A 27,098-nucleotide genomic window follows, 5' to 3' on the forward strand; every position below is an offset into this window, starting at 1 on the left:
TGGAGACGGGCTCCCCTAGAACAAGGTGCAGCCAGGTCAGTCTCCTCTCCTCTGGTTGCAAAGCCCCCTCTCTAGCACCGGCCGCCTCTTTGGTGAAACCGATACTAGCCACGTGACCACTTACTAGCAGCGTTAAAAGAGCAGAATCCCACGTCTGCTGGAAGTGGCTGAATCCGTGGCTCGGGACGGCTCCAAGAGCTCCAAGCATCTCCTGGGAGACCCGGGGCTTCCCCACCCTCCGAACCAGCTCACTTCTTCTGAGAAATCACCCTGGCCCGGGCCCACCCAGCACCCACAGCCTCCTCTCGTCTCACCTGTTCAGTGGTATTTGTTCCGAGCTCTGCAACAGTCCATCTTCTATAGTGACTGCTTTAATTATTACATAAACCAAAGAAACGAGTGCAAGAATTTTTATTTCAGAGAGGGAAGGAGAGGGAGAGATAGAAACATCAATGATGAGAGAGAACCATTGAACGGCTGCCTCCTGCACGCCCCACACTGGAGGTAGAGCCTGCAACCGGGCATGTGTCCTTGACCGGGAATCGAACTGTGAATCCTGGTTCATAGGTCAATGCTCAACCACTGAGCAACACCAGCCGGGCTACACGTGTCTTTTTCATCCTTGGTCACCCTTCCTCTCCCAAGCCTGGGCAAAGGGACTTTCTTTGTCCATGTTCCTGCTAGAACTACGGAAAAGTACTGGCAAGGGCAGGCTTGTAACCAGGGATGTTTGCCAGGAGCTCGGTTTCCTTGGGAAGAGGGGGTGTCTTTGGCACTTGCTTTAAATAGAGCAAGGAACTTTGTTTCCGCAGAAAGGCAATTTTTAAATTTCTCTACTTTCCCGTCCGAGGGAAGAGAGAACGAACAGGCCTTTCGAGTCACTCACCTGGGACAGATCACGTGTCTGCCCATCCTGTCCCAGCGCAGCAGGCGGCCCTGGAAACAACACACATCCACACGCGTCACGCCAGCCCTGCGTCCTGGTACAGGGACCCAGAACGAACAGGAGCGGCTCGGCTCCTGCTGGCTCCAACGTTCACCTGAAGATGCAAGTGTGGCTGCGTTCGCCTGCAGCCACAGGGAGCATGCACAGCTGTTACGTAAAGAAGGGAAGCACACTTTACAGAAAACGGGTCTACAACAGTTTTCCTTGATGTAAGTTCCTACTTGAGACAATGTTTTGTTTGGGCGGCTCTTTCCCTGCAGCCCCCCCCCCCCCCCCCCCATCTAGGGAAGCGGAGGCTTAAGGGCCGGGCAAGGCTGTGAGGCCCCCGTGCTGTGCTCCGTGATCTTCGCTGTCCTCAGCTCTTCTTCCCAACATGGGGTTTCGAGTCCGAGATCCACAATCTCAGCATCTTCCCCTCTCGCCTTTCTAAGCTCCGCTCGGCAGAATGAAGCGGGGACTCGGTTCTACCAGCTCCCCCCACAGGAGGCCGCGCTGGCTCCAACCTCGAGACAGAAGCCTCCTGGGAAGCTGGAAGGAAGGTGCCAGCAGCCGGCCTCCCACAGCTCGTCCGCGACTCCCTCAGGCCGGAGGCTGCGTGAGAAATGCCCGGAGTCTGACTCGGACGCTGGGCCGGGCCCGCGCCCACCAGGTTCTTTCTTTACCCGACGACCCTGGGCGCAGGCTCCTCACAGCCGCTCCCCTCAGAGCCGAGGACGTTCCCGTGTTCAGGCGTTTCTGTGGGACACAGCCTGGCTTCAGTGAACCCTCAGCACACGGTGTTCAGGGAACACCCCTCTGCAGTCGTCCTGGGCACCCAGGCGCCGGCTGGAAGGCAATGCCCTGAGCTAGAAACAGCCATGAGGAGAGAGGTGTGTGGGATCGGGGCTCGGGCAGAGCTGGCCCACCGCCCAGCAGCTCACGTTCTTGACCTTCAGCAGCACCAGAGACCCGGCTCTCACTCCTGCTTTCCCCTCATCAGCGAGGCAGGACCCCCCCCCCCCCCGCCCCGCCCAAACACAGGTGCTTCTGGCTGGGACTGGGTACAACCCACAGGTGAACAGAGCTGGGGGGCCATAGCCGGTTCGGCTCAGTGGATAGAGCGTCGGCCTGCGGACTCAAGGGTCCCGGGTTCGATTCCGGTCAAGGGCATGTACCTTGGTTGCGGGCACATTCCCAGTGGGGGGTGTGCAGGAGGCAGCTGATCGATGTTTCTCACTGATGTTTCTAACTCTCTATCCCTCTCCCTTCCTCTCTGTAAAAAATCAATAAAATATATTTTTAAAAAAAGAAGAGCTGGTGGGCGGGAGCGGGCGCCAGGTGGGCAGACGCTCTCTGCAGCACAGCTTCCTCAGTGTTCCCCTCGTCCCAACGCCGCGGGCAGCGGGCATCCTGCCCCAGGGCCGGGGCGCTAAGGATGTGGACACTTAAAAAGGCCAAATCGCAGTATCCAGACGGCACCTGGAGCGTTCTGTGGGCCCATCACCCGTCAGGCAAGGCGACACCCTGCTTCCAAGCCCTTAGATTTCCTGACACGGCACCCAGTTCCCCGTCAGCTCACATGTAACCAGAGGCCACTCCTGCACGGAGCACGGATTCCGAGTCTGGGAGTGACCTGGGCCGCTCTGAGGAAGCAGGCGTCAGACACCGTTCCCTATCCTGACACTTGGGGGGTGGGGGATGGGGGCCATTGGCCCTGAGTGTGAGCAGCCCCGCTGGCCAGAGGCCAGCGCACGCGCCCCCGGCAGAGCGAGAAGGGTGGCAGTCTGGTGGCTCTTGCAGAACCAAGCACTTAGCCACAAAGCCATCGCCTCATGTGATACCAGCTACCAAAAGAGCAGGGCGGGGCGGGGGGAGCGGCCGGAGACAGCCATGCTGGGCAACCCTCGGCACTCTTTCTAGGTCACGAGCTCATCGGGGACACCGGTCCGACACCGGGACCGACACGGGCGCTCCGCACGCCAACCAACCACAGGCTCAACACCAACACGCTGTTCGGAAGTTTGTTTTGTTTTAATTCCAGCCACTGAAACAACATGGAAGTTATTGCTCAGATAAATAAACCTAGTCTACGAGGAAAAGAAAAGCGGATAAAGAAACAAACAAAACCCCAAAGTGAAACTCAAGTTCCCAATATGGTAACAGTAAACGGAGAACTCCTCCCACGAGGATTTACTGGAATTTCTGTGCCTCTGGGCACGGACGGAGCTGGGCTCGGCGGGGATCCGGCAGCGCGTGGGAGCTGTGCGTGCGAAGGGGGTGGGAACCCGCCACACACCAGCATGTCACCCCACAACCACAAACAGCTCTTAAGGAAAAAATACAAAAGGTGTCAAAAAATTTTTTAGTTGTTTTTTTTCTTTTTTCCAAAGAGTTCTGGAAAACGATCCATTCGGAATAGAAATAGCACCGAGTACAGGCTGGTCTGACCCAGTCCTGTGGCTTTGCGGAGGAACGGCCGCGGTCCCTCCCGGTGAGTCCTGAACGACACAAGGGGCGGGCTCATTTCCGGCTGGGCGCGGCCGTCCCCGCGCAGCGCGCACAGACGTAGTCCTCCTTCGCCGCCGTCTCTGGGGAGACACCAACACAGACCTGATGGAACCACTGGTTGCAGCTGCCATCACACTGGACCCAGTCCACCTGGTTACAAAGAGCAGGGAGACGGGTGTTCAGAGGAGAACGGGCGCGTCCAGGCAGGCCCCTCCGAGCATCCAGGCCGGGCGCCGCCGCGGCCGCCCCACCATGGGGACAGCAGCGAAGCCACCGAGTCAGAGCCACTCTTCGGTCGTGGCTGCCTTGGGGCCGAGACAGCCGCCGGTGACTCTGAGCCACGGGCGTCATCCGCACCCCCCCACCTGCCGGGCGCCAGGGCGGTGACGCTGGAGGAGCAGGAAGAGGAAGGAGGGAAGAGAAGAGTTTCTTCAGGAAAAGGGAGAAGACCCAGGAGCGCTGGTGAGAGCAGAGCCCGGTGGAGAGGAGATCACTCAGAGCAGAGCAGGCAGCAGGAGAGACAGACCGCGGTGCGGAGCTAAGGGGAAGCGCGTCCTCGAGGCCAAGCCGCACTGACCTCGTCTCCCTCCGGCTGCAGGCAGCTCCCAGCCGGGCAGATGGCGTCTTCGTCCTCAGAGTCCTCCTGCTCCGAGGAGGAGGTGTCCGAGGGCAGGGAGTGGGTGTCGGCGGAGCGGACGGGCGCGTAGCCCCGCTCGCTCTCTAACTGGAAAGTGTCCGTGTCCTGGGGGGGCCCCAGTCTGATCCTCTTCCTCCCGGGGGCCCACACTTTCCGCACCTGGCCCCAGCGCTCGCCGGCGAGGCCGTCTCTCTCGGGGCGGCGCTTCAGCCTCCTCTCCAGGCTGCTGCTTCCCTCTCGCTTCGCCCGGCAGCAGTCGCTCTGGGGGGAGACAAGCAAACTCAGTTCAGCCTCCAGTCTGCCCACAACGGAAGCCACCGAGGCCGAGGGTTCGCCGTGAGAACCCCAGGAGCCCCATCAACCTGAGGAACACTGCGCCTGGACCCCCACGTCACCCCTTCCCGGGCCCCGCAGGACGGCAGCCTCCTGCTAGTGCCTCACAGCTCAGACACGCCTGACCCCCAGGTGACCCACCCGCACGGGCGGTGGGCGCTGCCTCCCTCCTTCCTTCAGTGGCAGCTGGAGGCGGGACAGACAGCAGAGCCTGGCCCTGGCCCCGGCTCCTAGGGAACCAGCCAGCACCCCCTCCTCTAAGGACAGGCCTCCACCCGCAGACACACAGGGACACACGGCCGCAATCAATGGCTCCACAGGTACCGCAGCAGCAGCCTCTGCTCAGGAGACTCCCTGATCCCACCGCATTCCAGGCCCTGAGGGTTACGGGTCAGTGAGCGCAGGACAGGGGGACGCAACCCCTGACCCGGGCCAGGCCAGTGTCCCCCTGGTTTGGTCAGCACTCAGCACGGACCCCTCGTCTCACCCGTCCCCCACCAGCTGTCTCGCAAGGTTAGAGGAGCGAAGCAGGTGTTAAATAGTGACTCGGAGAATATCTGAGTTTTGAAGGTTCTCTCAAAAGGCCTTCCCACTAGGACTGCACTCGTCTCTACTGTGTCTCTTACAGGAGAAAAATAACCTGCTTCCAGCTCCTTCACACGGAAATGGTAGAAGCACCTTTTGTGAGAAGAAAAAAATCCAGAGACTCGAGCAGGACCAGACCCCGGGCGGGGAGCCCAGGGGTGCACGGCAGCCCTGCTCCCTGCAGACACCTGCCCTTCCAGACGAGAGGCACCTCCGTCCACTGGCCGCACCCCCTCCCTCCCCAGCCTCCCAGCCACACTCACCTTCTCGCTGCCGGGTCTGCCTGGGGAGCTGCGGCCCGTCTGCTGGGCAGGGCTGGGCTTCGCGAGCAACGTCTGGTAAAGCTCCTGGATTTCAGGAAGGGTTACCTGGAGCAGCTGCGCCTCCATCAGCAGCTCACTCACTTCTGGGCTCACACCTGCCACAGAGCAGACAGGTCACCATGCGGACGGCCACGGGGTCGCCCACAGCCAGACCCGTGGCACAGCAGAGGAAGTGACCTGCACCTGAAGCCCAGCTTCACCTAACGTGCCTGAAGCAGTGAGCACAACTGAGCCCAAACTCGACCTCCTGAGACTCCTGATGACCAGGGACGTACTGACCCTACAGCGACCCTGCTCACTCCATTACTCTAACGCAGCCCTGACGGACGGCACACAACCCCCGGGCGCGGGCACCGACCCAGGCACAGCTTCCGCAGGCTCACGGGCGGCCGCTACAGGCAGAGAGAGAAGAAGAGGAGGCAGCTCGTCTCCCGATCCCCAGTCTCCTAAGGAAGGAGGAGCCCAGAGCCCACGGCTCCGCCTCTGAGGAAACGCTGCCTGATTCTCCCTGGGAGGGCTTCCCCTCCCCGCTGAAGGGATGGCTCCGGGACCTCCTGCCTCCTGGTTGGAAACATTCACACTGGCTCCTCCTACTGCAAACGCCCGGTCCCCTCTCCCACATGATCACCCACAGCACGAGCCACTGCGACACCGCCTGCTGCGCCCCAGCCTCCAACAAGCATGACACACGCACCGTGCAGGGGAATGCAGCTCCATCCCACCGAGAAGGGAGCCTGCAGAGACGAGCTCCTGCTGTCCTGGTCGCCGGGCTCGGAGGACGCGGTGCCGGGAGGCTGAGGTGCCTAAGGGAGGAAGCCGGGCAGAGTCAGGCCGGCCTGGGACCGAAACGCCTCCGTCCAGGGCCACAGGCAGGCAGGCACCGGCCACGTCCCAAGTGAAACGGCCCTGGCGTCTGGGATCTGACCAGGTCAGCGCCGGCCCACGAGCCTCCCGACCCCGGGGGAGGGCAGCACGGGAAGTCAGCGTGTCCTCTGCCGTTTCCCACAGACGACCGCACGCGGGAGCGGCCAGGATGGAACAGCCAGCGGAGGCCCTGCTGGCAGCCACACGCCCCTCCCCGCCCTCCCCGTGTCCGCGGGAGGAGCCAGGAGAAACGCTCCACTGACCCCAAATCAGTAAATTAACAGTCGTGTCCTCCCCTCGACTAGCACCCACGGCCCTGGCAGAGCCTGCGCACAGGGACACGTGCCTCCCCCGGGCTGCCCACAGCCACCTCGCATCTGGGCAACGAAAGTGTAACCCATCGCTTGCTAAGTGCCAGGCACTGGATTTCAAACGCCTGGACAGAAACGTAAAAAATGAGAAATATGAGGACCAACTTTCCGTCCTTCTCTCTGGCCTGCTGACCTCTGAACTCACAGGATGTGTACGGCCTGTGTCCCTCGCTCTCGAGGGCGCCGGGACCTCCTGCTGGCCGGCCGGTTCACCTGGGGGAGGAAGCTGCCTCCCGGTGGCACTTCGAGTCTCCACCTGCGGCAGTTTCCAGGGACACAGAGCTCGGCCAGCATGGTGGTCGGAACGCTGGCTTTCACAGGAAGCTCAGATGGTGTGAGACCTAGGCCTCGCCCCTGGTGCCCGGACCCTTCAGCCTGTTCTTCCTCCCAGAACAGCAGGCAGAGGGCCAGGTCCAGTTCTACTCCGAGAGTCAGAGAAGAACAGGGAGAAAATAAGCAAACATATATACGCACACACGTACCAGGCATGTGCCTGGGCCCTACACGTGCACGGAAACATCGTGTGCACCTGCTCTACAGACAGACTGGCCGAGACGCGTCCTGGCCATTGGAGCCGAGAAAACACAGCCACGTGGAGACACAGCCCCAGAGGTGGGGCCAGGCGAGGTGGGCGCTGGGCCAGGGATGCCGAGCACCAGACCAGCAACACCGGAGTGCAGGCTCCGTCCGGAAAAACCTGCAGAGGACCCGCTCCCACAGCCAGCAGAAGCGCGGCTCACCTTGCTGGTCTCGGACGCCGGTCCCGCCGCGGCTGGCCACCTGCCGTGGGACATCCCGGGGCCTGTGTGCGCCTGCATGGGCGTGAGGCTCCCGGACGCCAGCAGCTGCTGGGCCCGGTGCTGCCAGCTCACCGTCCGCTCGATCATGTAGCGCAGGGCGTCGCCCTCGGGCAGGCGCACGCGGAGGCGCTGCAGGGAGGCCAGCAGCGGCAGGATCTTCTCCAGGGGAGGCTTCTCCGAGCGCCGGCAGAGGGGACACAGCCAGACGCGGGGGCCTGGCGAGGCGCCGGGCACCGCCACGCAGCCCGTGTGGAAGGCGTCCCGGCAGAGCTCGCACTGGACCATCGGGGCGGCCGGGGCCTTCTGGCACAGGCAGACCTTCGTCTCCGCCTCCCGGCCGGGCGCCAGCAGCTTCCCCTCGTTGGCCAGGCGGAGGGACTGCAGGGCCTCCATCTCCCGGAGGCGGGCTTCCCCCAGGGCCGCCATCTGAAAGGCATTGACCAGAGGACAGTGTCACACGTGTGAGGTGCGAGGGACACCGTGCCCGCCTGCAGGCGGCAGTGAGAGACGTGCTGGCACGCGCCTGCACTGGGTGTGAGCAGACTCTCCGCAGGCGCCGCCCGAGAGTCTAACTTCCTGCCCCCTCGTCTCCACAGAAGGGCCTGCTCTGCACACGCTCCGTGCGCTGACTCCTGAGGTCTCCATCGCCTCCTGGAGCAGCCGCCACATGACCGTTGGCTGTGTCTACCGTCTGCAACCCCGGCCGTGTGTGCGCTGGACCCAGCAACCACAGCCAGTGATCCCCGGCCCCTCGTGAAGGGTCCGTGATGGGTGATGGGTAAAGATGGGGCACAGGCACAGTGAGACATCGCTCAGCCGTAAAGAGAAGGAAACCCTGCCGTTTGCAACATGGAGGGACCTGAGGGATCGGCTAGTGACACCGTCAGACAGAGAGACGAGTCGTCCATCTCACTTTCCATGGAATCTAGACGCCCCAAGCGCAGACACAAAGAGCAGAGCGGTGGGTGCCAGAGGCAGGTGGCGAGTGGGCACTGTGGGTGCAGGGGGTCAGAAGGCCCAGGCGTCCAGCTTTCACCGAGGCCAGTCCTGGGGCAGCACCCAGGGGGGTGGCTGCACTGAGGATGGGACAGGCGCAGAGGCCAGCAGACCCTAAGTCTCCGTGTGGTGAGGGTGTTCAGACTGTGTGATCATTCACAACACAAATACCCAATCGCTCTCTGTGCACCCAAAACTAAAGTAATGCTACATGGCAATTGTACTTCAATTAAAAAGTCTTTTAAGCATCCAAATCACACTCCCTCTGCCCTGAAACTGTGCTCACTGAACACAGCCACATACGGCCTCGTCCTGAGACGGGCTTCCTGAATCGCCAACGCTCGCTCGGCGCAGGCCCCGCAGGCACCCAGCCCGCCCTCGGGCCTTTCTCACCGTGAGGTCGTCAGCACCCAGCACCCCCGCCCCCCAGATCTGCTGGCCTCTGTGCATCCTCCATGGGGCACTTTCACTTTCCACAGGTTCCAGGAAGTCTTTCTGGTAAAACGGAGCATTTATAACACGGCTCTCCTGCTAGCCCTTCCCGCAGGCGTGTAATGGGGGGGGGGGGCGGGGGGCACGCACGCACAGCTGCGGCCGTCTCCTGGGGGCCTACGCACAGCTGCGGCCGTCTCCTTGCTCTCGGCCAGGGCCCGCTCCAGGTCGCTCAGGCTCTCCAGCCGGCTGCTCCGCTTCTTCCCGTTGGGCAAGGGCTCCTTCAACTTCCTCTGCTTCCGCTTTGATCCCAAAAGGCCGATGTCACAGCGAGGACACAGCACCTAACGAGGGGCACAGCACAAGCTCGTCCGCGGGCTTCAGACTCGGCCCACGAGCCCGGAGCCGAGTGGTGGGGGGACCCACGTTTCTGACCGTCCAGCGTTTTATCTGTGACAAGTGGCCCTGACTGGGGAGGGAAGACAGGGACGAAGGGAGAAGAAGCAAATCTCGCCAAGCATGGACCCTGATTCCAGTCACAGACATGACCAGCCTCAGGCCATGAAAATAGAGTGAGCGACAGCCCTCCACGAGGCGGGCACGTGGCAGCTCACTGTCTGCGGGCGGGAAAGTGCCCTCTCAACACGACGGGGAGGATGGGGGGGGGGACGACGACTTCCAGGAGAAAAAGCCCTTCCCTCCCCAGACACCGAGCACCCTCCTCACGGCGCCACAGACACTGGGCCGTGACGGCGCTCCAAGTTCAGGAGGAGCTCCCTGCTCTACGGAACAGCAGCGCGTGCAGCACAGATGGGTCCGTGGTGCCTGTTTGGGAAGCGAGGGGCTGCCTGCGCCCCCGAACCCGGGAGCCCTCACCTCCAGGAGGGAGTACGGGGAGTTCTCCATCAAGAACGTGTTGGCAGCACATTCCTTCCAGGCCTGGACCTCAGCTACGAGGGACTCCAGCCGTGGCAGGGGGCTCAGGTGCACGGGGATGCAGCGGCCGCGCGTGACCAGCTCCACCAGCGTGTCCAACACGGGCACACGCCCTCCAGCCTAAACATCGAGAAAAAGGAGAGCAACTCAGAAAAGCGAGAAAAGCCCGGGCCCACCCGAACGACGAGTCTGCGCAGTGGAGCCCAGCACGGTCCCTGCACGGACATCCCGTTCTCGCTCTCAACAGACACACCGACACCCTCGGGACTGTTTGACTGACCTGCAGGGCCTCCACATCCTGCAGCCAGTCCCTGGCTCTCTGCACCGAGTCCTTCAGAACCGCCCCACTGGGCAGGTAGGCGGGGATCTCCTCCATCTCCTTCACGGCCGTGGCCAGGCTGGTCAGCGACTGCCGGGGCCTGGCAGAGAGAAGCAAGCACTCAGCGTCTGCACAACATCACTTCTCGTGGGGTTTCCCAGAGAAACGAGAAAAACTACCTCCAAGGAAACTCATAAATGGCAACCACCACCAGGTACTCAGTTGATTAGTTTAATGGCCGCCTAAGACGTAAGAGCATCTCAGTCACAGCAAAGCATTTCAGTTCTACTTACTCCTCGTTTTGCGCGGGTACAACCGCACACTTCCACGCGCAGCTCACTCAGTGGTACTTTATGCTAAACTAGATACGTGTCGACACAGTTTCACTAAGAAAATTAAAATCATCTGGGCTATCACCATACACAGATGTTTGTAGAACTGTATACCTGAAGCCTGTACCATTTTATTAGCCAATGTCCCCCCAGCCAATTCAATTAAAAGCCTTTAGAAATTCTCTAGGATGTCAACATGCCAAAAGCACCGCATGGCAAACCCTTGCACTCTGCCAATGACCGACCACCACGTTAGGATTACAAAGAAGGTCTGTGACTTAGATTATTTCTTGTACTTTATGTTGTCAACTGGACCAAGGACCCCTCAGACAGACGGCAGGATGGCGGACAGTTTGCCGGGCCCAGTGCACGCTCAGGACAGACAAGGCGCGCACGACTCCTCTGCGGCAGCCCCGCGTCCAGCCGGGCCCCTCATGCCACAGAACCAGCACGGGCTCAGACCTGCCTCTCTCAGGCCCCTTGGATATCATTCCTTCACTGAGTGAAACAACAGTTCCACTTATTTGTAAATATTTTCTCTCTCAAAGATGGTATCACGTAGAAAAAGGCTAGAAAAGGCATGTCTATTTGAATGATTCCTTTCATAATCAGAAAAAAAAAAATTAACCTTCTTTTGTCCAACTTCCAAGCCAGGCCCAGTATCTCCCCGGTTTCTCCCTGCATCCCCACGCACAGCTGCAGCAGCCGAGTGCCGTCTGTCACCCCACCCCCACCCCCCACCCCGGGCCGCCCGCCGGCCGGCTCACCTGGCTCTGAGCAGGCTCTTGGCCTTGTCGTCCCAGTGCTCGGACACCGTGAGCAGCTCCTGGAGCCTGGCCATGGCTTTCTCCACGGCTGCGTACGGGGCCAGGCCCACCCCCAGGTCTATGAGGCGCCTCATATCATCTAAGGTGAGGGAGCTGGGGTCCAGGCACGCCTGCTGCACCTCCTCCAGCCAGCGGGCCTGCTCCAGGCGGACGCGCACCTCCGTGAGCTGCGGGAGGTCCACGTCAAACTCAAAGCTGACGTCCAGCAGCTCCTGCAGCTCGGCCGCACGGGGCGCCTCCTCGGAGAGCAGCTTCTGGCTCTGCTGCTGGAAATCTTCCACGCGGCTCAGAAGGTCCTGAAAGCACCCAGGCTGCTGATCAGAGCTGTGATTTCAGTCAGTTTCTTTCCCACTTAGAACTCCCCGCGCATAGCAAGGCGCCCGTGTCATCTCGCTGGGTTTTAGGGAGAATTCGGTTAAATGAGGGAACACACGCTAACTGACCGCTGAGACGAGGGATTCAAACAAGACCCTGACCAGCAGCCATGAGCAGCTGACGGCGGCTTTCCCTCCGCTGTGAGAGCCTCTATGCTCTCCCTGTACACAGCCCTCCGTGCAGCTCGCAGCCACCTCCCCAGGCCTCCCGGCGCCGGGCCGTTACCTTCAGCAGCGGCGCCTGGCTGAGGGCGCAGGGGAGCGCGTACAGCTGCGTCACGAACTGCCGGAGCTCGCTCACCGTCAGCTGGTTCGGGGACTTTCCTCCCCCAGATCGGAATCTTTGGAGACAGAGGCCGGGGAAGCCACGTGAGCACACACCCGCGCTCCCTCCGGACCCCACCACCCGGCTCAGCCCTCGAGGCCAGCGGCCCCCGGCACACACCTGGTCTGCCGTTTCCCGTTGAGCAGCTGCTGGGCGACAGAGGCGCACTTCTCCGCGTCCTGCGTGACCAGGCGCAGGTGGCGCAGGAGGTCGTTGTCGGGGAATTTCTTCATCTCTGACTCTTCGATCAGAGCCTTCAAGCTGGCGAGGCCTGGGAATGAAGGAAAGGCGCCTCCTGTGGCCATCGCGTCTACGCCCAGACGGATGTGCAGAGGGGAGCCCGCTTTCACCAGCTCTGCTCTGCAAGCACCTGCAACGCTTCACATCCCCACCCGGTTACGCTCAGTGCGGGGTGTTCCCAACAAGTGCCCAGAGGTGCCCTTCAGCACGGAACCCTTTAGAGCGGAAACACTGACATGGAAAGCAGCCGACTTATCAAAGCAAAGTCAGTGCCAACCCTGACGGAGCCGCACGCCTCCCTCCTGCACTCCCTCTGCAGCGGGCAGGTAGCGTGTGCTCACAGGCAGGGCCCAGTGCTGGCCCTGAACACCGAGGGCACAGCCCGTGCGGCTCAGCCAGGGAAGCGCGGCGACACTGAGGAGGCAGGAGGCTGATGAGAGAGAACAGGACCTGACAGCCAGCACTTCAGAGGTGCTGCCTTTATCGGGACGTCTTGTGAATAAAGACGTTTCCTAAGGTTCCGTGTAAAACGTGAAACACTTTTGTTTCTGAGACAAAGAGGTGAAGGTCACTCTGCTCCCTGCCATGTGGCCGGCATGCAGTACCTCATGCACTGCCCCCCATCAGGGCCCGGGCGTCTCCCCGCCACTCAGGTTAAACCTCCCCGGCTCCTGCTGGGTGAGCCGTGCGGCGTGAGCCGGCGGCTGTGCCACCCGGCGTGGCTCCTGCCACCAGCCCCACCGCCAACCCCAGGTCCTTCCTGACCACGCACTCTGCTTCTTGCTGATCTTTGCCTCCAGAGCATCGTTCACGGTCACGGCCCATTCGTTGTAGGACTCTGCTCGCAGCTTCAGCGCGTTCATCATGGGGTACAGGTCGTCCAGGGTGTATCTGTACCTGCAGCCGGACATGTGGGTTTGGAAAGTCAGATGTTTCACACGCAGTGTTTCAGCCCTGGCACAGGGATGTCACTGGGCTTTTATTACATACAGATTTCGTGTTTTCCACAGAAAAAAGCCATCTTCTTAAAGCAATTTTCTAAAAAACCTACTCACCGCAGCTTGTATTTGCCAGGAGGACAGGCGCACAGCTCGGGCACGTGGTGCAGGCACACCAGCAGGCCGGGCTTGCAGGCGCAGGACACGGCCGACATGAAGCACGTCGTCTTGCACTTTATGCACTGACGCTCGTCGTCCGGCAACAGCTCAAAATCCATTCTTTCCGAATCAATTACTCCCTGGAATAAAGTGAGCGTGGGGGTCTCCGCGGGACAGTGTGACCCGCCAGCCCCGAGCCGAGCACGCAGTGGCTGCCGGACCACCACGCGCGCACAGATCCCACCGTGGGGAACGCCAGGCGGCAAGGACCGCCAACGCGGCGGCGTCTGCCTCACTCGTCTGGTGAGCACCCGTCGTTGTTGGACGAGGCCGCGTCCTTGTGTTTGGCCATTGGCAACGCCAGGCGGCAAGGACCGCCAACGCGGCGGCGTCTGCCTCACTCGTCTGGTGAGGACCCGTCGTTGTTGGACGAGGCCACGTCCTTGTGTTTGGCCATTGTGATGTGAGAAAACAGTGATGAGCAGGTGACAAAACTCGAGAGCAGCTGCTTATTCTACTCCAAGGGGCAGAGGGCAGAGCCAAGGAAACGTGTGTGCTTTCAGCTTCAGGGGAAGAAGCTGGAGAACCCACGGAGGACCAGCACGAGGACAGGGAGGAGGTGGGCGAGCAGGACTGCGAGCAGGACCTGCCGAGAGGGGCAGTGCCGAGTGGCACAGAGCCCTTCACCCCAAAAGTTATCTGAAGGGATCCCGTTCCCCGAAAAGGACGAGTCACAATAGAGCATCGGCTAACGGAAAAGGTGTCGAGAAAAACGAAGGCTGAAGCCGTGAACTTCACCTGCAGCTGCTCCATGTGACAGCCAGACCCAGGACGCTCGTCGGTGACAGAGCGAACCCTCACCTCCCTCCTCCTCATCTGGGCCTGGATCCAAACCCAACCCGAGTGAAGTCAGCTCAGGGACCATCAGGCTCCTCTGCTTCACTCTTTTATTCTGTTTTTGTGGGGTTTTTAAAACTACTAGTATTTTAGAGAGCGAGGAAGGGAGAGAGACAGACAGACACCTGTTGTTCCACTCATCCATATCCACTGGAAACTAGACTGACATGACGTTTATAAATGGTATTAAAGTGCCGAAGAACTTGGCTGAAACAGCACAACGCTGGGGTTCCAGAAGCCTCACCAGTTTGCGGACGGTCTCTCGGAGAGCTCGCTCGTCCTCGATCATGATGGCCATGTCCTTCTGGACGGTGGAAGCCACGACCACGTCCAGCACGCCGGCCTTGGCGGCCATGCGGCAGATCATCTCGTCGTGGGAGAACACGCAGTAGCGGTGCAGCAGGCGGTAGTGCTCCACGCACTGGCGGCCCAGGGGCAGCTGGGAGACAGGAAAGCACATGAGCCACTTCCTGCTGCCAAGGGCGCCGACCTCGTTACAATCACCCAAGGTCACCGTCTGGGTCCTACAGATCATGTATCAGCTCTAGGAGCCTTGGGCCTCTTTAAATCCTTGCATCTCCAAGACCTGGCATATGAGTCGCCTTCATTAAAAAGTCACTTACAAAGCCCCAATGTATTAACAATGCATCACTGTTCACAAGGTAAAACCTAATGGGAAATATGGATTTACACATTTTCTGAAGCAGCTGTGCTGAGCGGGGCGTGGCTAACGTCCTTCAGGGACAGAAATGCTCCAAAACGACACCAAATAGTTACAGGTGCAGGAGCCTCATCGCTCAGAAGCCACGAGCAGCGTCAGCATCGTCAGAGCTAACGTCACACGTAAGCCAGACACCTTCTTGGTGAGTGAGCAGCATGAACACGGACACAAAACCCTGCTTCACAAGTAACTGAGGTCAAAGGCACCCCTACAACTGCTGCCGGGGACACTGAGTTAGTGCTCAGCAAGGACCCGTCTTAAGGCTGGACTGTCATCGGTTTGCAAGGAGATACTGAGCTGCAGTCAAAATGTAAATCAAGAGACTCTCTGTTGAGCCTTTTATACAAGAAACAACTGTCCACTGAACCGAGCAGAGGGCTCAGTACAGGCCGGACGTGCAATCCAAGTACAACGTGTGCGAGCGCCTGGTCTCGCGGGCGGTCAACTACCGGCAGACCAGGCTTCCTTCCGAGCGGCAACAGGTTAATCAAGCCACTGCCCGCAGAGCGTTCTGCACGCGAGACTGCGGCAGAGGCATGGCCCTACCCAGTCCACCGTGCAGAAGTTGACGGCCTCGGCGAAGTTAAAGCCTTGGTTGAAGCCGCTGTGGTAGGCCCTCGGGAACGTGATCACGAACTCCCCGGCGCACTGGTTCGTCCGGTAAACCTGCGGGACACACGGAGGTTCAGTGACGTGCTCACGGAAGACCATCTGGACTAGACGGGACTAGACTCCTCGAAGGGTGGCTTTCCACTAATCAAAAGTGAGCCAGAAAAAACAGCACACGCCACTGCGGTGGAACACAGGACAGAGCAGTGCCCCAGCCACAGGGCTGTGGGGGGTCTGAAAGGAATCATGGCTAAATCCCGGGTCAGGACTCATCTTTCTAATGCAGCCACGGTGAAGAGTGTCTTATGTCATTAAACCAAAACAGGCTGCTGGTTCGATTCCTGGTCAGGGCACACGCCCGGGTTGTGGGCTCAATCCCCAGTGGGGGCGTGCAGGAGGCAGCTGATCCATGATTCTCTCTCATCATTGATGTTTCTCTCTCTCTCTCTCTCTTCTTTCCTCTTTCTCTCAAATCAATAAAAAAGAACGTATTTTTTAAAATAAGCTCAGCCTGGCCCGGCCGGCGTGGCTCAGCTGGTCGTGGTGTTGCCTGTGGCGCTGTCTGCATCCCAGGGGACTCTGCTCCCCCACAGGCACGCATCTCCTGAACTCTAGGGCTCCCACGAGACATGCACCCAGGGGTGCAGTGAGCAGCAGCTCATCCCAGACTCACCCCTCGAGCCTGACTTCAATGCCCCCTTTCCCGTCAGCCAAGCCGTCTCTCTCTTCCTCTAGCCTAAGCCCTCCCTTGTTACACGTCCCCAGCTTAATAAACGTGCTCTCAAAAACAATAGATCAACAGGTAGATAGAGAAATTAATAACATGTTATTTTCAGTTCGTCATTGAAAATTAAGATCCTATAGGTTCAATAAACCATTTTTTAGAGCAGGGACAGAGTGTGGATTCTGACATTAGAGTTTAGTTCTGATTATAACAGAATCTAGCCTTTTCCCCAGGGGTTTATACTGACATGTGACGTGTACTATTTAAGGTTTTGTCTTGTTGCAGAAAGGAATGAGGTATAAATGAAAGGAGCATTAAGCGGTGAAGCTGCGTGACTGTGAATGGATGGACACACAGAGAAAGCGTCTACGGCTGAGGATCCCCAACGCCGTACCAAACCCACCCAACAGCGTCGCCGGCCAGGCGTCCCCCAGCCCCCGCGATACCCAGCGCCCCCAGGTGTGAAGCCAGAGGGCTGAGACGTACAGGCACTTCATGCGTCATCAGGGTGTTGGGGTTCATGATGGTCACCAGCTGGTGCAGCAGGTCCGGCTGGGACACGAAGAGCTCGGGCGCCAGCCTCTTCATGACGCTCTCCAGCTGCTCGGCCGCGTACCCGGGGACGCCGTACCAGGTTTTGGGCTCACCCCTGGGAACAGATTAGAAAAACCAATCCATTTCAAAAAACATGCAACCATGACCCTTCAGTCGCTTCTTCAAATCACACACATTCACAGAATCAACCCGCAACATCAACACGGGCAGGCAGTCCCCACAGGACGCGCACCCTGGGGACACCCGGGGAAACGCGTTTTCCCTCCAGGCACGGAGGCTGAACACGGGCTTTCTCCCGAGATCCCTGTCCTCCCCCCTTCGTCTGACCCTTCAGAAATGCAGGTATCTAGGATCCCTGGGAATAGCAGGTGTCACGCAGTGCAGGATACTGGGTTGCCACAATTTCCTAGGCTGACAAGGAAGGACAGCTCTCCACCTCCCTTTACCTTGTCCATTCCGACAGGGAGCAAACACTACTAAGGCAATTAGCATCCTAAAGAGCTCTTATTCTTCAAAGCACTTTACACTGTCAAACAGTGACCCTGAGCATCCCTGTGAGGAATGGTAAATGCAACCCTCATGTTACAGCCCCGAGCCCTTGCCTAGGCCCCAGGGAAGCAGGACAGAGAGGCTACCACTATATGACTAGCCCTTTCTGACTACATCCTTCCGTTCCTGGTGGTGGGATTTACTGAGTGACAGATCTTCAAATATCTTGTTCTTAGGGAAGAAGGGAAATGCGGAGGGGAGGACAGATGTGGGAAATGGCTCTGGATGAAGAGTTGAAAAGCTGCCCCAGCCTTCACCCGTCCTGGGGCGGGGCCCACTGGACTGCGTGGCGAGGCCAGAATCAGCACCACAAACAGCAGCGGGAAGTCCCAGGAGCTGGAGGGCACCGCGTGCTTACCCTCCACACGCCACACGCCCCCAAAGGTGCAGAGGGGCTTCCACAGGAACCCCGAGGCTCCGCTCAGCCCTCCGTGAGGAAAGCCTTTGACAACTGCCCTCCCCTCAGAAACACGTCAGACTTGAAAACAGCGTGTGTGCGATCTGGGGCTCCTGGGCCCCTAGAAATACTTCGGAGCCACTTCCTTAACTGGTTAGGACGCCTGTTCCAACAGCAGGGAAAAATCTTAAGGAAAAAAAACACAGGTCATCACTCTTCATACACAGCTAAGAGATGTGTCAGTCAAGAGCTGAGACACCTGAGGGGAGGACTCAGCGGCTGGAACGCTGCCGGGGGCCTGAGCCGCTCACCAGTGCAGGTAGTTGATGGAGTAGCTCCAGTGGTCCTCGATGTGCCAGCAGAAGGAGGAGAAGCACATGCCCACGTACAGCCAGGGCAGCTTCATGCCGCAGATGTCGGCCGTGATGTGGGCCAGGACCGACTGCTCCATCACCGGCATGTTATTCAGGTTCCAGCCGCTGTCCAGATATTCCTACAGACAGATCAAAAGCACGAGGCTCAGCTACAGCAGGCGCACATTTTACAACTGCTCGTTTAAAACGACGGTGAAAACAGTCTCCTTCGAAACAAAAACGCTGGGTGGGAGGGAGAAGCCACTCTGCTGACCCTCGGACGCCACAGGCGGCTTCTGGCATTTATACAAACGGACTCCCACAGCACAGGCTGGTGTGCCCACCCCTCCTCATGTGACTACAAAAGAGCATAGACAACATGCGTGGTTTTGCATAAAGTTAAAAAAATGGGCACATGACTCTAAGGTGCTGTAGCCAGGACAGTGCTGTGGGGGAGGGGTCGTCTGAGACGGGAGGTGGGGAGCAGAGGGCAGGAGCAGCTGCGGGGAGAACAGGATCTTCCTGTGCTGCTAGACGGAGTATTCAACTGGGGAAAACTCATCAAGCTGCACATGTAGTTGCGTACTTTTCTGTGCAAATAGTAGATTTCAAGGAAGTTGACCCCCCAAAAAGATCTGACTTCTTACTAGGATAGAACAGAAACCATGCTAGGAGCTTGCTAGTGGGGAAAATAATGGACTCAAACTTTAAAATTCAGCCCTAACCGGTTTGGCTCAGTGGATAGAGCGTCGGCCTGCGGACTGAAGGGTCCCGGGTTCGATTCCAGTCAAGGGCATGTACCTTGGTTGCGGGCACATCCCCAGCAGGGGGTGTGCAGGAGGCAGCTGATCCATGTTTCTCTCTCATCGATGTTTCTAACTCTCTATCCCTCTCCCTTCCTCTCTGTAAAAAATCAATAAAATATATTTTTTAAAATAAATAAATAAATAAATAAAATAAAATTCAAAGACAAGTAGGTCTGGCCCCAATCCCTCAGATTTCCTTCAGAAAGAGAAACCCAGGTTAGAGCGCCTGTAGGCCAAGGGAGCGAAGTCACTGTCCCATGTCGTCCCGTGCAGTGGCACAGCGGGGACTAGGATTACTTGTGGGTTCTTCCTATTTTTTTTGAAATCATTGAAAACCTGGCACTTAAGGTTTTCCTGAAAGTAGTCACCAATCGCTTCCAGACAACCAACCGGACACGGAACCAACAGCCCGAGTCCCAAGCGGCATCGATTGCAGTGAGGCTGCCACTGGCCCAGGATGCCGCCCGTAGGGCAGGCACATGCTCACTAGCGGGTCCTCGAAAGGCGGGCGCTCCCCCTGCACCCACCTCCTCCTCAGGGGAGAGTTTGACCTTCCCGTCGCGGACAGGGAAGCCACTGCCAAACTCCTTGGAGGCGATATCGGCTCCGTACTCGACGGTGACGTCTTCCTCAATCGTGCTGACCAGCCGCCAAAATTCCTTCTCAACCAGTTCGGTGGGAACCATCTGGAGACAAAACCATAATCAGCAGGAGAAGAAATGCATTTCCGCAGACACGCACGGCCGGCGGCCAGCCTGACCAGGTGCTAAGTGACAGGGCCCAGGACCCCGTAAGGGACATGGTCTCTCTGTTCCACCTTGGAGTCCAGACAGTCCCGCTATTTCGTTACGAAAGGAGTAACGAGGGTTAAGCATTGTTGTTTCTCGCCCTGGCCGGTGTGGCTCAGTGGATAGAGCGTAGCCCTGCAACTGAAGGATCCCGGGTTCGACTCCGGTCAAGGGCACAGGCCCGGGTTGCAGGCTCGATCCCCAGTGGGGGGCGTGCAGGAGGCAGCCGATCAATGTTTCTCTCTCATCACTGATGTTTCTCTCTCTCCCGCTCCCTTCCTCTCTGAAATCAATAAAAATATATTTAAAAAATAATAATAATAAAGAAAAGCCAACCAGAGACAGAAGAGGCCACGGACAAGCCGGCAGGGCTGGGTGAGCAAACACCTGGGCCACAACGCACAAGGGGCCAGAGAAGGGAAAGGCGGCGCGTCACCTGAGCTGTAACCCCATTAAGTAAGCAAACGCTCGTAACGTCAGTGACGTCAGGGGCCGTGAATGACCAGCAGCGATCTGAGTCCATCACCATCGACGGCAGGACCAGCGTGCGGAGGTCCCGGCCGCACTTCCCCGTGGGGAGAAGAGCGCCACTCAAGATCCACAATCAGGGCGGAAGCCTTTAATGCTGTGTGCTCCCGTACGGGCATTAAATGCTGGACGAAGCACGTGATGCTCCTCCATGAATAAGCGCAATTTAAAGAACTTACAACAGAACAGAACAGTGTGTGAACGCGTCTCCAATGCACAGCGCACTTAGTGGCACACGGTTTGGTCATTCAATAAATTTTGTGAATTTTTCTTTAAATTACATTTGCTGAGCTGAGAGGATTATTGGAGATTTCCTGTATTGATATTGTTACTGCTGCTGTGCAATTTGTGTGGCAAAACCTCTATCTCTAGAGAAATCAAATGAAAAACTGGAATGCATTTTAAAATTTTGTTGAATTTTAATATCACTAAACAATTACAGGTGTCCCTGTGCATGACCAACGACGACCAGAGGTAAGTGCCATCCAAATGTGCCTTCAGACCCACCTTTTCAAAAAGTTATTAAAATCCTCAATCAAAGCAACATGTGTGTACATACGTGGACTGGCATGTTGAAGTAGTCAGACTTAAACGCATCTGCCATTTCCCCAAAAGTTCGGAGGGTATAGTCTCTGGCTGCTTGCTCAAAGCCAAATGCTTCTTGTGGCTTACTACACTCCTGCCCAAAAAATAATAATAATTTATACATATACATACATAGACACACACACACACACACCCCGAAAAGCAGATTACTAAAACTGCGTAAGTAATATAATTCCACTCATTTAAAACAGAAAAAAGTCTGGGTGAATATACATCAAACGTTAGCCGGGGTGACCTACAGGTTATAGAATCACTTTGTTAAAGTCGTTCAGTGTTTGAGAATTTCTGCCAAGAGCACAGTGTTTTATTCAGTGGAAAAGCTTCAAGTGTAGTGATTAACCTCCTCCTGCTTCCTGCTCCGGCTCAGCTGTGAGAAGACGCCTCCCTGTGCAGAGGCAGCCCAGTTCCTCTGGGACATGATCCCCAAAGGCCGGGTCTGACCCAGAGGCAGCGACAGCGCTCGCAGTCTGCCCGCCCGGCCGTCCCTCCTCACCTGGGCCACGCACTTCGGACACCGCCAGTCTCCCTTGGGCACGTCGTGCAGGGGCGGCACCAGGCAGAAGGTGTGGTAGCTGTCGTCGCACCCGTCACACAGCAGCAGCCGGTCCTCGTCGCTGCCGCTGCCGCACAAGAGGCAGACGTACAGGTCCACCTGCAGCCAGGACAGGGCACCGGCACCTGAGTCCTTCGGACTCTGTGAGATTCTAAGAACTAGCTGGTCACAGGTATGACCCAGCCCGTCCCTGCTGCGAACGACGTGCCCCCCCCCCCCGACCCTGTGCACACACAGGCCGCCCAGCACCTGCTCCCCACGCCTCCCTTTTCCTTCTGAGCTCGAAGTTAGAAAACACCTGCTTGATTTTTTTAAAAATGTATTTGAATTCATTTCAGAGAGAGGAAGGGAGAGGAAGAGATAGAAAGTCAATGATGAGAGAGAATCATGGATCGCTGCCTCCTGCGCGCCCCCCACTGGGGATCCAGCCCACAAACCGGGCCTGTGCCCTGACTGGGAATCCAACTGTGACCTCCTGGTTCATACCAGGTAGGTCGACGCTCAACCCCTGACCCACACCGGCCGGGCAGCACCCGCTTGGGTTTGATTGGCTTTCAGCGCATCTGGAGGAGCTCGTGACCCTGAGCAACTCTGAGCCACCAGCTCCCCCTCTCGGTGCTCAGGTACCGTGTGCCTCCTCACGTACAAGCTCATACGACAAACTGACTCGAGGCCTTTCCACCGTCAGACACCGAGCTGGCAGCCTAAGCACGAAGGACGCACTCGGGGGGAGCGTTAACGATGTCACTCACAGCACTGGTGGTTTTCTTAGGTCGACTCTTGGGTTTCTCCCTCTCGCTTTCCAGAAGGTGCTCTTTCTTCTCCATGGGTTCTTGCTTGATGCTGCTCTTCATGTCTTTCTCTGCAAGAAGTCGTCCCCGTTAGCTCTGTCTGTGCTGTGCTCCGCCTCCTCGCCCCTCCCTCCCTCCGAACGCACACGGGACACGAACATGGCCTCACGTTTCTTCCCGCTCAGCAGCAGTGACGCCCAGCGTACTGCGTTCAACTCATGAGGATAAAATGCAAACTCTCACCCCATTTATATCCAAGATGTGGGTACAGATGCTGCTCAGATTTGTAACCGTTTAAAACAACATGTACTGAGGGTGAGGGGGGCAGAAGAGGGTGAAGGGGAAGATGGAAATAGGAGGAGACTGGGCTGGTGAATGGGGGGGAGACACAACACAAGACGCAGAGGATGGATTAGAGACCTGTACCTGAAGCCACGGAACTTTACTAGCCAATGTCACCCCAGTCACTTCAGTAAAAAAGTAAAACCACCACCGCCGACAAAACACACACTGTGTCAAGCAAGCCCTCGTGGCCCTGCCTGCGAGAGCCTGCGACCTGCCCGTGGGCCTCCTGCAACTGGACCAGCCTCCACGACCACCTGCCTCGCCTCCCACTGCCTGTTCCAGGAATTGTGGCGAAAACACAGCTGCATGAACTACCCTGTGGTGGGCACCGTGCTAAATGCTTTCCATAAACCACTAACCCTTTGCAACAAATCCTTCCAAAGACAAGAAAACACATTAAAGGCCGTCCAGGAATCTCTCCGAGGTCATAAACCAGTCAGTGGCCGAGCCAGGGCTCGGTCTGTGTTTTTAAAAATCACTTCCCATTACACCCACCGCCTCCGCTCACTCGCCCATCACCAGGAACCAGGTCCGTGACTGCCTGTCCAGGACACAGGACTCCCGCTGCGAGTCCCAAGCCTCCATCTCAGTGCCTGGCATCCAGCAAGGCCAGGCAAACGACTTTCCACCAGAATTCAGACTCCGAGCAGGTCTGCCTGCCCAGGGGAAACACACCTGTCGGACATGCAGCCCAGGCACAAACCACTGCTCCTCCACTAGCTGCGGAGCCCAGGTGCCCATCTGCCTGTGACCTGGCGCTTCACGAGGAGAAGGACCTTAACCCAGCGATGACTAGGGAACAGCTGCCACCGTGTTTTCTTCATAACAAACAAAACACGGCTTTTACCTGCTTCCTCTGTACAACTTTCTTACCGTTTTCATATTTCGGAGTCGGACAACCCATTCGCCGTCTCAGGTTGTGAGTTCTGGCTTCTGTTGTCTCTTCTGGTTCTATTTTAATATTCATGGCCTTGAAAAACAGTTGTCACACACATAAATATATCCTTTAAAAACAAGTAACTCTCAACTCCACCTGGAGCCTCAAAGTGGCTCTCATCCCATAAGCTGTTTATTAACATGGTATCGGGTGAGGAAGCTGGGTCCTCCTCATGGGTCCTCACGCTCCTCTACCGGCTGCTGACAGTCAAGGCTCCCTCCCCAAAGCCGCAATCAGTGACTGCCAGGCTCCATGCCCCTTTGCGGAAACACGAGAAAAACAGCTTCCCTGTTATCTAATGCCTCTATTTTTGTAAAGGCCCTGGTCAAACTGGCTCCGTGGTTAGAGCCCGGCCTGCGGATGGGAGGGTCCCGGGTGTGATTCCCGGCCAAGGGCACAGACCTTGGTTGCAAGTTTCTCAGCCCCATCGGGGTGCATGTGGGAGGCAACCAGTCAGTGTGTCTCTAAGAAAAAAACATCCTCAGGTGGGATTTTTAAAAGTTCTCTCCAGCTTCCCCTCTCCTCGCTCCCTCCGAGGCGACGGAGCCCAGGGCCCTGTGTGGACACCCATCTTCCCAGGACTGTTAACAAGCAGCCGTCCGTCCAGGCAGCAGCAACCAGAGCGAGTTCTGGGACTCCTCACAGTCCCCCAAATACAGAAGCGAGAGCACACCCGGACCCTCTGCAAGACTAAGGAGGCTGGAGACTGCGAGAGCCCGCGTGGGACAGACAGAACCCGGTCAGACGGACACACGCACACACAGGCTCTCACCTCTGCTCGCATGCGCTTTGCTCGCCGGGCGGGGGGGCAGGTTTCCACGGGCTGCACAGACTGCCTCTGGGGGATGTCATGGGGCTTGTACTCCTTGTCCTTCGTGTCTGTGGCCAGGTTTGGCTTCTGCAGACACTAGAATAAACACAAGAATCCCCCCCTTTTTAAATCTTACACAATTTCACTGGAATTTTTAAAGGTCTATTTAGCAATTACTTATTACATACATAACAGGCCTGCAATTTTTTAAAATCTAAATAAACACAAAGTCCACACTTGCCAGCCTCACACACACACACACAGACACAGACGCACACACACACACACAAAACAAAGTCTTACAAGCCGTGTCTTCCACACATAATCAAGGCCTTTCCATTCCCCAGGAAGACAATGTGCGGATCATCAGTGAAATAAGAGTCAGGCCAACCCGATACTCACCCTCAAACTGTCTCCAGACAAGAACAGGCTGTAGGGGTGGAGGATTCGCTCGTAATGGCCTCTGATGTGGGAGCCCACGGCTTTGCCAGGAGCAAACCCCATCTTGGTGGCAATTTTGGTCCATTTTCTATCCTTGCAAACAACTGCAAATCCACCTTCTTCTGCAACTAACTGTTCAACGAAACAGCAAGAGAAATGAGAAACACCCCCTTCTAATTCCCTCGTGCCGACGTGTGACTCCAAAGCACAATGCTCTCGGCCGTGGTGATCTCCAAAGACACTTCCTAAGCCAAAAGGAAACACACACACGACTTCTTTAAAGAATCCTTCCCAACTCCCAACCTAAGTTTATGCCCTGACGGAACCCAACTCGCAAGCTTTAGGCGTAGGGATGACGCTCCAACCAACTGAGCCACCGGCCAGGGCTACACTGTTATTTTTAAGCTAGAAAATTAAAACATCGCTTTTGACAGCATACTCCATAATCGTTCTGCACCCCAAAAGCTACTTCCCCAGAGCAGTGAAGACTTTCTGGGGTGAAGCACTAGACGAACAATGAAATCTCTCTCTAAAGAAAGGGTCCGACTCAGCGACCCTTTAATCTCCACAAGCTATGAAGTCGGGAGGAAGGCAGTGTTTTGTAGGAAGAAGGTAGACTTAAGGCTGGAACCTTAAGGTGTTAAATGACTCGGACTTCTTAGCTCGGTCAATTTTCTCTGAGCTCAGTTGTCCTTCCTCTATAATAAAAGCCTAACATGCAAATTGTCCCCTTGGGCGGGAGTTCAACCGCTCGCTATGATGTGCGCCGACCCCTGCGGACTGAAGGGTCCCGGGTTCGATTCCGGTCAGGGCACATGCCTGGGGTACGGGCTCAATCCCCAGTGGGGGGCGTGCAGGAGGCAGCCAACTGACAATTCTCTCTCATCATTGGTGTTTCTCTCTCTCTCTCCCCCTCTCCCTTCCTCTCTGAAACCAATAAAAATATATTAAAAAAAAAAAAAAAAACACGGGTGGCAGCAAAATATTTCACAAGATAAGGCTTTAAAGATCTGCCAAGTAAGAGCCCAATCAACTCAGCTGAATGAAGAATTTCATTTGACACATTTTAACCATAAGTTTGTGCCTTAAGCAAAGAAGACCCCATCCTCCTGTCAGAACGAGGACTCCATGGGAGACGCCCATCCGCCTTTACCTTGTTGAGCTGAAACAAGTCCAGGATTTTCCTCTCCACGTGCGGGATCTTCAGAGTGCTTCCCTGCAGCTCCCAGTACTTCGCAATCTGGTCCAGGAAATTCAGTTTCACACGGGTTTGAGCCTAAATGTCAAAGAATTGTGTTTCAATCTTATGTTAAGGTCTTTTCATTCTTACAATATTTAAGTGCAAGAACACTTTTGAATTCAATAGGGAAACTGTCAAAAAGATACAAAATAAAACTGGTGAAATAATTAAATATTAACTCAACAAAAATTTAATTCCACTCCTACCGTGTGCCAGCAGAAGGGAAGCACCGAGTAAGGCCTCCCCAGCACCCGTGGGCTCTGCACCCAGTAAGGCCTCCCCCAGCACCCGCGGGCTCTGCACCCAGTAAGGCCTCCCCCAGCACCCACGGGCTCTGCACCCAGTGAGGCCTCCCCCAGCACCCGCGGGCTCTGAAAGTGCTTCCTACAAGGGCACGGGAAGCAGTGTTGTTATGACAAGTAAGCTTCCATATGCTCCCCTCCATCTTTTTACCATGTAGGCACTTTAAAGACCTTCCCAACACCTTCCCAGACCTCAGAGCTATGCCCATCTCCTGTCTTCCGAGTTCAACTCAAAAATGCACATCGAGTACTACCACCACCCGTGCCCACTAAGTGAAGAATGTTTGCTTAGTAGAGAAAAACAAAATATGGTTTGGTTCCAAACAAAAACCAGATCAGCAAACCATGACGGTGAACACCCTGCCTCCTCCGTCACCCACCCCCAGACACACCGCTCCGCTCTAGAGCCCCTGCTCACTCCTCGGGAAACAAGTGCCAGCAAACTGGGGTGAGATGTGCATTTGGGAGAAGCAAGAGCTGAAGGTCTCTCCCTTTAGATGGTTCTCAAAGGACATTCCTTTCACAACCCAAATTCCAGGGGTTGCCACCAAATGTGGATTCAATGAAAGAATCGGCCAACCAGGGACAAAAACCGGTTCTCAATGAAAATGGGTTTGCTGCGAAGGCCTCGTTGCCACTTTCTTGACCATGATTTTCAGTGATTTGGCCATATTTCAGTTTCACTAAAACCACTAGCCCTGTGGGGGAGCCTCTTGCCAGGGGCTCCCCTCCTCCATCCAAGACCCAGGCACCAGCGCAGCAGTGAAGACAGTACCTCCAACTCGTTCAGCCTCTGGATCCGGGGCGTGAAGTGAAGCTTGTCGACATCACATGCAAATGGTGGCTGCCAATCCTGGGGATGAAGCAAAGGCTTTTGTTACAAGAATTTTAATTCTGGCATTTAAAAAATCGTTTTCAATT

General features: G+C 56.9%; 1 protein-coding gene across 3 annotated transcripts; it reads right to left on the reverse strand.

The window, feature by feature from the left end:
* Positions 1-2,937: 2,937 nt before the first annotated feature.
* Positions 2,938-27,098, reverse strand: KDM5B (lysine demethylase 5B). Of its 3 annotated transcripts, none has more exons than XM_023747172.1 (26): positions 26,953-27,098; positions 25,789-25,911; positions 24,597-24,767; positions 24,156-24,290; positions 23,320-23,416; positions 22,063-22,172; positions 21,251-21,409; positions 20,711-20,830; positions 19,363-19,521; positions 17,988-18,169; positions 16,662-16,824; positions 15,389-15,508; positions 14,366-14,560; positions 13,183-13,364; positions 12,900-13,024; positions 12,008-12,158; positions 11,789-11,903; positions 11,129-11,484; positions 9,991-10,129; positions 9,651-9,830; positions 8,960-9,118; positions 7,287-7,772; positions 6,006-6,114; positions 5,252-5,406; positions 4,011-4,331; positions 2,938-3,513 (listed from the first exon to the last, which is right to left on the reverse strand). In XM_023747172.1, exons 3-26 carry the CDS (start codon positions 24,696-24,698, stop codon positions 3,253-3,255), a joined length of 4,281 nt encoding a protein of 1,426 aa, XP_023602940.1. In that variant the 5' UTR covers positions 24,699-24,767; positions 25,789-25,911; positions 26,953-27,098; the 3' UTR covers positions 2,938-3,252. The 3 variants fall into 3 exon arrangements, with proteins under 3 accessions (XP_023602940.1, XP_023602942.1, XP_023602941.1); XM_023747173.1 differs by having other exon boundaries at positions 3,305-3,583; XM_023747174.1 differs by lacking the exons at positions 23,320-23,416; positions 24,156-24,290; positions 24,597-24,767; positions 25,789-25,911; positions 26,953-27,098 and adding an exon at positions 22,271-22,566.

The sequence above is a fragment of the Myotis lucifugus genome, unplaced genomic scaffold (genome assembly GCF_000147115.1).
Source record: "Myotis lucifugus unplaced genomic scaffold, Myoluc2.0 scaffold_808, whole genome shotgun sequence".
NCBI classification, from domain to species: Eukaryota; Metazoa; Chordata; class Mammalia; order Chiroptera; family Vespertilionidae; genus Myotis; species Myotis lucifugus.

Bases quoted from the DNA above. Each gene is read 5' to 3' on its own strand.
- KDM5B (XM_023747172.1), bottom strand. From the start codon at position 24,698: ATGGGGTTTGCTCCTGGCAAAGCCGTGGGCTCCCACATCAGAGGCCAT. The intron at 14,561-15,388 runs GTAGGGCCATGC...CCTGTCTCCCAG, and splicing joins ACTTCTGCACGGTGGACTGG to CTGCCCCTGGGCCGCCAGTG. The intron at 3,514-4,010 runs GTCAGTGCGGCT...GTGTCTCCCCAG, and splicing joins TGCAGCCGGAGGGAGACGAG to AGACGGCGGCGAAGGAGGAC.